General features: G+C 33.6%; 1 protein-coding gene across 3 annotated transcripts; it reads right to left on the bottom strand.

The window, feature by feature from the left end:
* Positions 1-8271: 8271 nt before the first annotated feature.
* LOC18593773 (G-type lectin S-receptor-like serine/threonine-protein kinase At4g27290) lies at positions 8272-11875 on the bottom strand. 3 transcript variants are annotated; one of them, XM_088808071.1, is made up of 7 exons: positions 10509-11875; positions 10026-10157; positions 9800-9954; positions 9498-9708; positions 9157-9394; positions 8989-9076; positions 8272-8846 (listed from the first exon to the last, which is right to left on the bottom strand). In XM_088808071.1, the coding sequence occupies exons 1-7, from the start codon at positions 11785-11787 to the stop codon at positions 8541-8543; spliced, it is 2409 nt and encodes an 802-aa protein (XP_088664197.1). In that variant the 5' UTR covers positions 11788-11875; the 3' UTR covers positions 8272-8540. The 3 variants fall into 3 exon arrangements, with proteins under 3 accessions (XP_088664197.1, XP_088664196.1, XP_088664198.1); XM_088808070.1 differs by having other exon boundaries at positions 8926-9076; XM_088808072.1 differs by having other exon boundaries at positions 8661-8846; positions 8921-9076.
* Positions 11876-12095: the final 220 nt, after the last annotated feature.

Here is a 12095-nt window from a genome sequence, read left to right on the forward strand (position 1 = left end):
CGCAGTCTTTGTTGGAGGAAAGAATTTGGCTAAGAACTTCTGCGTGAGGTCATCCCACGTAGTGATGGATCTAGTGGGGAGAGAATTCAACCACACTTTCGCCTTATCCCGCAATGAGAAAGGAAATAGTCACAATCGTATTGCGTCATCGGTAACCCCGTTATGTTTGAAGGTGTCACAAATCTCCAAAAAATTAGCGATATGGGCATTAAGGTCATCGTTGGGTAGGCCTTCGAATTGAACTGAGGTTTTAATCATTTGGATGATGGCTGGCTTAATCTTGAAATTGTTGGCTTGAATTACCGACCTTCGAATGCTTGAGTGAAGACCTTGCACCAATAGGACTGCATAGTCTCTCAAAGATCGGTTATCCACTGCTTCATGCTGCTGCACATTTTGTTCTCTCTGATTTGCAGCCATATTGTCTACTTGTTCACCGTCTTGGGGCTCTTATCTAAGTAGTCTTTGAAACGTTTCCCCTATTTTTGGATCATGCAAAACCCATTCCAAGCTTCGTACTCTTCTCATATAATAAGGGGTTCTACGCACCTAGAATCAAAATAAAATAAAACTTGAATTAAGGCTAGCTTGCTTAGTATTAATATTAGCACAAAAATAAAAAATAACTCCCCGGTAACGGTGCCAAAAACTTGTTGCTAGCTGAAAACAATAACAATCTTGCTTATGCAATATGTAAATATGCTCAAATTGAATGTAAATTACTAGCAAAAACTTCGTGTAAGTGTACACGGTCGTGACAAGTAATAAGTGATGAGTGGGATGTCGAACCTCGAGGAGCTGGTCTAATGATTGCTGCTAATTACCAAAATTGACACAAGCTAACCTTATCCAAGAAATAAGTTTTTGGACTATGACTAAATAGAAAATGTAAACTAATTAACAAAAATCTACGCTAAGTAATGCAATTAATAAATGGAAATAGTATCAATGGTCTAATAACCTAGGATTATGGTGTCCTCTATTACTTCATTTGGAATTGGTCTTGGTTAGTTATTTAATCTCAATGGGATTTGATATCAATCTAGGATCTTAAGTTGTGTGTAATCCTCTGTCAAGGTATTACACACTTGCCTAATCTATTTGCCTCCTTATATGTCTATAGGATACAAATAATTTAAGCTCTTTAAGTTAAGGAATTCCTAATTAACTAAGTGTGGTAATTAGTTGTATTTCTACCCTAACTACACATCAAAGCACTAACATTCATTCTTTTTTTAGTGTTTTGAACACATTTTACTCAAGCCTAAGTCTAATTTAAATTAACTTTTTCAAGTGTCATCCAAATACTCAAACTCAATTAATTGGCGATCAATCAATTAAATGGATGATAGATTCCAGCTTGAATAAACATCAAGATTTGCATTAAGAATAAACACCCAACCAACCAATTTCCTAACTAAATAATAGAGTTAACCATAATCCTAGATAAGTGAGTTTAGCTCAACATTTCAAAGAAATAGAGTACACAATACAGTCGTAAGAGCATAGTTTTACAAAATGAGAGAGAGAGAGAGAGAGCAAAATAATTTGTTGCAACTTTTAAAGTCTCCTCCCTTAGAATTTTCCTTTTTTTCCCGTTTTGTTGCAACTCCTCTTGCCAAAAATGTCTCCACCGAATCTTTTTTTCTGTGCTAAAGAATTCTATTTATAGTCCCCCTCATTCAGCCTTGACCTAGGATCTCGAGCCTAGAATATTCCTCTTCTCTGATATGTTCTCGCTGCAGCGAGCTAAAGCTGATCTGGCATGGTGTTGACAAGTTCCTCATTTTTGCTGCAGAAAGATTGGATTCTCACTGCAGCGAAAATCCTTCTGCTTCTTTGTGCTCTGTTCTCACTACAGCGAGAATGGGTTCTCGCTGCAATGAGAAACTCTCTGCCTAGACAATTTGTTGCTGTAGCTTTGATCCTTCTTCCACCATGCTCTCCTCCTTTAAGCCACCAAATGCAGAGTTGATGAGGTCCATTCTTCAACTTCACTTTCAGCCACCATTCCTTCAAAATCAAAGAAAAGTTGAATGATGAAAGGCTGCATTGAGGGGAGTTTTGATAACACAAATGAAGATTAAATTGCCTTCATGACACTAAACATCCTAAAAATTAACTCCTACTAAAAAGCATGAAAATTTGGTAAGAACTATGCTGAAAATTAAAAGAATAAGTACAATTCATGCTCCACAAAATTGTATGATAACTCTATGTAATAGAGTTATCATCCACGTTATGCCAATGTGATATGTTGATACCTAATAATAGATGATGATGATGTGGCCTCTTGACATGGCAAAATGACATGATCATGTAGTATTTTCACTTTCCATATCAATGCCGCATGAGTATAATAATAAATGACATTTTAATTAAAGATAATTACTTAGCCACTAGTAGTAAGAGTTTATTTGATCCAAAATAAAAATACAAACGTTGAATTAAACACAATAGAAAAATAAAGATTTATTTGAATTTTCTTAAATAATTCATGACCTATTTCTAGTATAATGTGAATTTGTTACTGAAAATAATTCTTGTAATATAAAATTGTGCATATTAGGTAAGTGAATGAGGTAAATGAATTTTCTTGTAAAGATTGTGCAAACTGCCTAGCAACAAGACCAAAGGCAATTTCATAAATTGTTTTCACTTTTCTTGAATTGAGAGAGTTGAGCTTTATAAGGATGGAAAGCCTATTAAGTATAGTTTTCAATCCATAAAACGAATCTTGATTTTAAGTTTTATAGCTTAGGATATAGTCATTTTAACAAGTGATGTGCAAGCTATCCAGATTATGATTTAGGAAATTTTAGATTATTTTACGTAGTTTCAAGTGATAATTAGATTTTAGAGAGTTAAGATTATTTCTAATATATTTAAATGACTGTTATTAAGCTTTTGATTATTTTTGGGAGAGAGCATGTTGCTAGAGTGAAGGAAAGTACAAACCTTGCTTGTTTCGAAACTATCGTATATGTAGATTTCTTGAAAAATTTGAACATTTTATTTCATTATTCTCAATATATGAATATAAAGTCAAACATATAATTATTATCTTTTTTGGTGTGTATTCATATGACAAAAAATGATTTACAAATGTTTTAGTTCATTTATATGATGAAGATTGATTCTGAATGCTTTAGTTTATTCATATGTTAAAAATTGATTTATGAAAGTTTTGGTTTATTAATATAATGAAAATTGATTTACAAATGTTTTGGTTTATTCATATGATGAATATTGACTGATGAATGAGATGAAATCTTCAATTATCTTTTAATGAATGCTTTCAGAGCTATGAAATGATCCCTGGAAAGTGAAATAATCAATACCAGAACTACTTCTGCTGTCCTACTAATGGGTTATAGTAATTAGTATATGAACTTGTTAATGGGTTACAATAGTTAGCATATGGTCCCGTTAAAGGTTGCAATAGTTAGCATACAATCCCGCTAATGGATTACAATAATTAGCATACAACCTCATGTCACATCCCATTTTATGGAGGGATCGTGACCGGCACATGGACTTAGACAGGTAAAGCTCGCTAAGCCATAGCAACCCTCCTTACATTCATTCATTCACAACTTGGCCCATTTACCTTAATCATCATACATAAAAGCATACAATATCAACACATGCATGTATCCATAGGCAACTATACATAGTTATAGAACTTCCCAACATATATAGTGTAAGTGCATTCATTTCATATTATCATCACAGTGCCATAATCTCATGCACTGTACCATATAACATTCATCTACACCCTTAGGTGTCTATGCAAGCGCTCAAACCACTATTGCATAGGAAAAGTAAAAACCAACTCGTAAATAGAACATGACCCAACTCTTTAGGCATCAAGTGGTTGTTAAACACTTATCAAAGAAAGAAGACCAGGAGCTAGTCTTTGTGACAAAGGTAGTAAACTACTCACTAATCTGCAACACAAAATAGGGAAAATAATGTATACTTGTAATAACATGTCATTCATAAATTTTGTAATCACATGCCATTCATAAATCTTTTTTCATTTCCATAAGGATCATGAAAAATGGCATATAAATACATTTTCAATAGCATGTAAGTGAAAAAAAGTTTGTATAATCCATTAAAAACCATTTACCTTTGAAAATCCTTTTCAAACACTTGAAAACTCATTTTTGTGAAAAATCTATTGATACATTAGAAATGTATCGATACATTTTACACAGAATGCCTCTTTTTGCATTTTATCCAAAATGTATCAATGCATGTTCTTCATGTGTAAATACTTTAGGCACAAAACCAATTTCTCTATGTAAAATCCTATATATAACCTTTCTTTATGTCCTGCCATCTCATAGGGCTATCCTTCTAGGCTAGAATTCAACTAACCAAACTTTCATTTGTCACATTCTAGCATATGTCTTCTCATCAATATGCATTCAATCAAAAACATAAACTCAAGATCATTAATTCACAGAACCATTCTAATAAGCCATAAACATTTCATAACTTTTGAGTGTTCCTTGTCCTATTTAAGTAGGTAGTGATTTGATCCTCACTACTTAGGATTCTTAGTGCCTTCTATGAGTGGCATATCAGCCTCACCCATAATCTTTGAGTGGTTTCGCCCCAAGTCAAGCAGATAGTGATTAATCCCCACTATCGTCATAAAATTCCTCAAGTGTAGAATCGTTCTCATCCATAACTTGCATTATAAAGTAAAATCATTCTCATCATTCATTCTTATACTTAGCCTATAGTATATATGAATTCTCAATACATAAATCTCATGGCATACATTTCATATTTTATCTTATAAATCCTTCTTATGCCTAGCCCATAGTGTACATAATATTTTCAACATATACATCTCATGGCATACATTTCATATCTTATCTCATAAATCATCATCATATCATAGGAGGGAAATCATCATCCTCTAAACCAATCATCATACATAACATGCATATCATGGTTGTTCATAATCTCATAGATGGAACTTATGCATTCTTCAACCTTTACATGCTACAATATGTCAAGCATTTACATTATGCCATTCATATCATTTTGAAGAAAAACATTTGAAAGGGCTTGTCCCACCTTGTTAAAAACTAATACATAGTAGGATATTTACATACATAGTAGGATATTTACATACATAGTAGATTCACAAACAATTTGAAAATCATTTGTGTTAACTCACGCCACAAATCATCATTAAATCAACTTTTTAATTATACCTTTCGAAAACTAGTTGAAAAACCTTGAACTCAAATCCTTTGATAAACCATTCTTTGAAACAATATTTTATCATGCATAATTAATCATTTCCATAAAAATCATGCTCACTTTACATATTAAAATACTTGAAAAGGTGTATTCACTCACCTATTTAAAGACTCAATCTCTAACAGTGATTAAGACTCTACTCTAGTAATCTCCTCGAAGTTTTGAACCATTCTTAACATTCAACAATCATTACAATCAATATCTAGATTTATAATTTCATAATAGCTATTCTAGGTTCTTTCGAAACTAATCAAATTCATCGAAAACTAATTTTCTACCTTAAACCCACTACTATTTAACATAATAAATTCTTATGAACCAATAAATCCTTCATCTTTACCTTAGGTGAGCTTTAGTGCTAAGGAAAATTACAAAACGTTTGAGCTTTATAATCAATAGAAAATATAGGCATAAAAACAATAAATTCTTAGTTCTAAAAAATCACGATTTAAAGGTTTCAAAGTTGAACAATGTCACCTTTTTCATAAAAACTTAAAACCAAGTTTTCAAATCTTCAAAAATGGTGACTTGGATGAAAAATGGGTGTAAAAGGGTTAGAGGTGAGGGAATACTTGATAAAAACAGCAAAGGGTCAAAAATCCTCATAAAATGTGACCTATTTATACTTTGGAATGCAAAAATAGAATTTTACCTTTTTATTTTTTTGAAAATGATGAAATGTATCAATACATTGAGCCCATGCATCGATACATTAGTTTTTGGAAAATTTTTGTCCATACATTTGGCCATGTATTGATAGATTTTCATCAAAATCCTTTTGGAAAGCTTTCTAGACGAAATCTATCAATACATATGCTCATGTATCGATAGATATTCTTCAAACTTCTTTTTAAAGGCATTCTAGGTTGAATCTATCGATACATAAAGAATATATATAGATTGCTCCACTATGTAAAAATGCACTTAGAAACTTGTCCAAATGGACTTCTTTGAACATCCAATCTTCCCAAACATAATAACATTTCAAAACATAAATTTTTTTAAGGTTAGAAACCAAATTTAATGTTTCAAAACAATAACTTCACATATTCATCCAATAGCTTCACATAATATAACTCTAACTAACTAACAGGATTCTCTTAACTAGATATTGTAGTTTAATTAAGCAATAGGTAATAATATTGTATTATAACTCTTATTAAATAATTTGTATGATTTTCTTAACAGAATTTATAATTCATATTTCCCAGCGTTACTCAAAGGGTATTTTCAAAGTCTATGGTTGTGGCCCGTAGACTATTGATTGACAAAGAAATATGAAAACCGAGGTTTTGAACAAGTTTGGTTTAGCTATTTCGATTTATGGCTTATGCTAAAAATTAATTATCTTAATTTTTATATATTTTTAATATAATTAATTATATTATTATAAAATTATGAAACCTATAAAAATATGAGATGTTTTGATGGCTTATGCTAAAGCCGGTCTTCTTAGCAGAAGGATGGTAGGAAACAAAAGATGGTTTTATGCTTGGGGTTTTGCAGGGAGGGCTCCAGAGGGTTTGTAGGACAACAAAAAGAATTTAAAAAAAAGGGAAGAAGGAGAAAAAAAAAAGGAGCGGGAAAAAGAGAAAGGGAAGAAGAAAGAAAGAAGTCAAAAGGCTTTTGGGAAAAGAAGAGGTAATTTTTTAATCTCCTGTTTTATATTTTTTTTAATCAAAGATGGGAGGTTTGAACTTTACTTTCTAAGTATGAAAATTATATATCAATTAATGAGTCAAATGCTCGAGCGTTCCTCCTCTTTTATATTTAAACTCACTTGTTTTATGTATTTTGTGTGAACTTGTTTTTCTATTGAAAAATTAAAATGTATTGGCCCCAATGGAGTTCATGGAGGAGCCTCAATTTCAACACATATGCACTGCCCAAGGCACTAATGAAAATATTGCATTGCTGCAATTGAAATGATTCATGTAAATTTAAGCACTCACGCAGAATTTAATGAAGCCCGAGGTGGATTTAGGCCTACTCTACAATTTGGGGTGACTTCAATATATGTTTAACAATGACATTATGGAACTTGCTTGCTTAATGCAGACTCAGCTGCAGGAGGCAGATTACTTTCCGAGAAAAAGCCAGGCTGCTTCGGATGAGGCAATGTACTCTCTCCACACAACATGAGCGGATGGAATCACTGATGAGATTAAAAAGACACAGGAAAGATTCTTGATAATGTTAATGTCGAACAATTTCCAAATAAATTCCACGAGAAAGCTAACCAAATATAAAGAATAAATAACTATGAAGGCTTGAATTAAAGAATAGTATAGGAATAGCTAGCTTTGCACAAAGCATAGTTTGATTTACCTAGAGATTATACATGTGTCTGAATGTCTACTTAATCTTATATTTTTATTAAACTTGATGAAAAATATATAGTTCTCTCTCGTCCATAAATCATACATTCCTTTTAAGTTTTGAATCTAAATTCGTTATTTTAAAAAATCAATTTCCATAATTCAGACAAGTGTATACACATTTTTTATATTATTAAAATCGAAGCAAACCAAATCATTTTGTGTTTTACATATGATTTTAGATTATATAAAAAAAACTTAATTCTTTAAGGATGAAAGTGAATTGACTTTGAAATGAGTTTCCAAGTCAATTTCAAATTACTAGTTTCGTATCCTCTGTTTTCAACATTACCTGCTGTAAGTTTCCTTCACCATTAGATTATTAACTTTTGTATTTACATCATAGATAAATTAACTACTTATTTAATTTGGATTATTTTTAAATTTGTTGAGAAGGAAATTTATTAAATTATCCTCAATTAAGGCGGTCGCTATATAAACTTATTTATCAAAACTATAATTTCAGCAGATTTATGGTCATGCTCATGCGGTTTATGTTTTGGTGTACTGATGTGATGTGATTATCTTGTTTTAGAGTAATCTAATTTTCATAATAATAATTGTGTTTCGATAAGATTCTTTAAGAAACCAATAAAAACTAGACAACTTTAATTAAAAATTAAATAAGTATGATTAATCTGACAAATCAATATGAGTATTTGGATTAATTATTTTTAATATTTTTGGGGTTCAGAGAGAAGAAAGATATTGCTCCAGCATCCTGAAGGTAATTAAATAAAGAATGTGATGCATGCATATCTTAGCTCATCACTGTGCAAATGGAGTATCATCTCATCCATTCTTGTTTTCTTCCTGATCAGGTCTTAACCAAAAGCCAAGCTGCCCCTACCTCCATTTGTCAAGTGACAAATCCAACTACCGTGGCTCTAACAGCGTAACGGTGCACTCATTTGCAGAAGATGATTTACAGTTGCTTGTTGAAGACTCAGCTTCAGGCAGATTCCTCTCTGTGAAAAACCCTGGCTGCTTTGGTTGAGGCAATGCACTTTCACTGCCTAGCATTAGAATTACAGAAGACATGTTTGGTCTATCTTCTGGTCGTTGCTGCACGCACAATAATCCCACATGAATGCATCGCAGCACTTCAGATGGCAAGCGAAAGTCCCCAAGAGCATCATCAATCAGTTCCATTGGCCTCTTTTCTGTCCATAATCTCCATGCCTGAAATTTCAGAAATTCAGAATTATGATTTCTGCCTTGGAAATTCAACATGATTAACAATCTCAACATTTAACTTTACATGTCCGAGAAGATTGTGCTCATGATCTGGGTGGGAAAATCCCCTGTTCTTCTTTCCACTTACTATCTCAAGGACAAGAACCCCAAAGCTAAAGACATCAGATTTCATTGAGAAAACTCCATCAATGGCATACTCGGGAGACATATAACCACTGCAAAATTGTTGTGGAAACAATTTAATAACAACTTAAAGGATAGCCATAAAGAAAGATTTGATTTACTCTGTACTTACTATGTTCCGACTAGTCTATTTGTTTTGGCCTCAGTTTGCTCTCCCCAAAATGTTCTAGCTAAGCCAAAATCTGATATTTTTGGGTTCATTGCATTATCCAGTAAAATGTTACCGGACTTGAGATCTCTGTGGATTATTCTAAGTCTAGAGTCTTGATGAAGATAAAGAAGTCCTCGAGCAATTCCACCAATAATATTCACTCGTTTACTCCAGTCTAGTAGTTTGCTTCTTGTTTGATCTGATTCAGTTTTCCATGTTAGCCAAACCATTAATAGAATCCTTAAAGAGAAGGTATCCCAAAAATAAGATTATGAAACATGAAAGGAATTGAAGGACCAAACCAAAAATAAAGTAGTCCAAACTTTTGTTGGCCATGTATTCATAGATTAACAACTTTTCATCTCCTTGAATGCAACAGCCAAGAAGCTTTACAAGATTGCGGTGCTGAAGTTTGGCGATCAAAATAACTTCATTTTTGAATTCTTTCAGTCCTTGTCCCGAATTCTTTGACAGTCTCTTTACTGCTATCTCTTGCCCCTCTTCCAGTGTACCCTTAATACCATAACAAATAAATGTTTTACTTATAAGAAATTTATATGCTGCAGAACTTGAATAAAGCCCCGGTAGCATAGTATTGCTTTACCTTGTATACTGGTCCAAATCCACCTTTTCCCAGCAAGTTATCGACAGAAAAGTTATTTGTCGCATTGGCTATGGTCCCAAAAGTAAATAATGGCAATTCCATCTCTTCGTTCTCCTTTTCATCAGAGTCCATTGTGTGATTCTTTTTTGTCAATCCTGAAACGACAATTTATGCCGGATAAGTGGCCTTTTCTTAAGTTTCAACATAAGTAATCAAGTTTATTTACCTTTCTTATTACGTTTCCTCCACCGTATACACAAGACAGGTAGTATCAGCATTCCCATTCCTATTATGACAGAGCCGACTATAATTGCTACTCGCTCTTTCTCCGTGGACTGCCTTTTTCGTGCGATATTAGCTGAAAGATTCGAGATGAAGTCAGAGACATGGCTGTCAGTTTTGGTGCGATTTTATTAGAATAAATAATTCTGCAACAGGCAAACTGATACTGTACAAACTTTGGAATGCACAAGGAAAAGCTTTAAGAGAAATAAGGAGTGGAAAAAGCAACAATATCCCCTATTTTCTTCCTTCTTTCATGAGCAAAGTACCTGAAAAATGTTCTCTGTTTTCTACTCTTATTGATTCTTACCTCTAAATCCTACTTCCTCTACACCAAAACCCTCAGGATATAATTTCATGAATAGATATTGGAAAAAAAAAGAAAAGATTTCAACACGATCCACGGTGAAAAGAAGAGGACAAGTACCTATTTCAGAAGCAGCAAGTCGAATATAAAGGTCTTGCCCATCCTGCCCCCAATCATCTCTCATGTCCAACAGATCACCAAACCACAGCAGGCATCCGCTTCCCCCCTCTCTGATATCTGAATTGGTATATGCAGTGCAAGAGCAATCACTCAAACATAACTGTCTACATTCTTTGATGTTCATGGTCTTGTTAACCTTGGAATGGGACGTGTCTGGCAATTTCAAACCCGTGTGCTTGTGATAGCTATCTCTTTTGTTACAAACCAATGGAGTTCTTCTAACACACCCATCATACCAAACTCCTGAATTCCACTTTCCTACTAATTTGGGCGTGAACCCTTCCAAGCATGAACACACACCTGGAAAGTCATTTCCATTGCAGGTAGCGTATGCTCCACAAAGGGCATAGTTCGAACACTGATCAAGATTTGACGTTGATAAAGACTCCCAATCACGTAGTTTATCACTCCATATAAGGATCTGACCAAAGCCTGATGGGTTCAGCATGGTCCTAGTAACTACTGAACTGTTTTTTGGCTCACTAGTGTAATAGACTTCATTCTCATTCAACTTAAATTCAAGTTTGACAGGAAATATTGCATTCGCTTTCATCCCTGTAAAGTGAAGACCATTCCATGATCCTCCTCTGTACACTATTTTAGATCCCTTCTCAATTACTAGTTGTGGATATCCACTGATATTTATACGTACAAAGTATTGGCCTGGAGCAGGATCATCTATACTTTTCCAGGATGACAGAAACCACTCGAAACCTGTCACTAAGTTCTTCCCGATTTTCATTCCTGGAAGAAAAGTATCACAAGGATAATCAAAACTCTGCCATAGATTGTCTTCAGCTGGGTTTTTGTCTTTTCCATCTTTTACTACAAGATTTCCTGAGTTGAGAAGATGAGCAACGGGTTCTTGTGCAGCTTTTGATGTATTAGATGACCAAACAGTGCTATTTGTGCTATTCAGAAGCGAAAGAATTCCATGGTTGGAGAAAAGTAAGACTCCTTTATTATCAGAAATTGGAGTTTCTCTATTTGACACCCATACAACCGTTCCATTAGATACTTTCTTGTACCATATTCCTAAAAATCGACTTGTGGAACTTACTGTAGGGCTGAAAAATCCCAGTTCAAAGTTCCCATCAGCTGAAACTAGAGTTTCACCATCTTTAATGGATTGACTTGGAAAGAGAGTATCTACTGCAGTAGCAGTCCTTAAGATGGAGAAAACAAGTAAATATACAAGAAAGAATGAAATCGTCTCCATTGATTATCTCATGTTGCACTTATTTCTTCAAATATGAAAGAATGTTTTGGAAATTTTAGGATATTACTGAGACCACCCGAAATGATGAAACAGATGCTCCTAGAAAATGGTAGGTCTACTGACAATTTTCTATTAAATGCAGAAATTGTAAGTGGGCTTATCATTAATTCTCCTGCGTTGCTCAAATAACGATTGACAAAGAAAGCTGAAAACCAGCTTGTTCTGAACGAGTCTGGATAAGATATTTCCAATTGAGGTGCTGTTGGTGTCGGATATTTTCAATAATAATGAATGTGGGACTGGAGTAT

The sequence above is a fragment of the Theobroma cacao genome, chromosome 7 (genome assembly GCF_053813885.1).
Source record: "Theobroma cacao isolate CCN51 chromosome 7, ASM5381388v1, whole genome shotgun sequence".
Classification (NCBI taxonomy): Eukaryota; Viridiplantae; Streptophyta; class Magnoliopsida; order Malvales; family Malvaceae; genus Theobroma; species Theobroma cacao.

Excerpts from the sequence above, each read along its gene's own strand:
- LOC18593773 (XM_088808070.1), bottom strand. The coding sequence starts at position 11,787 with ATGGAGACGATTTCATTCTTTCTTGTATATTTACTTGTTTTCTCCATC. Across the intron at positions 10,158-10,508 it reads ACTTGCTGCTTCTGAAATAG|CTAATATCGCACGAAAAAGG; the intron begins GTACTTGTCCTC and ends CGAATCTTTCAG. Across the intron at positions 9,709-9,799 it reads GATTTGGACCAGTATACAAG|GGTACACTGGAAGAGGGGCA; the intron begins GTAAAGCAATAC and ends TATGGTATTAAG.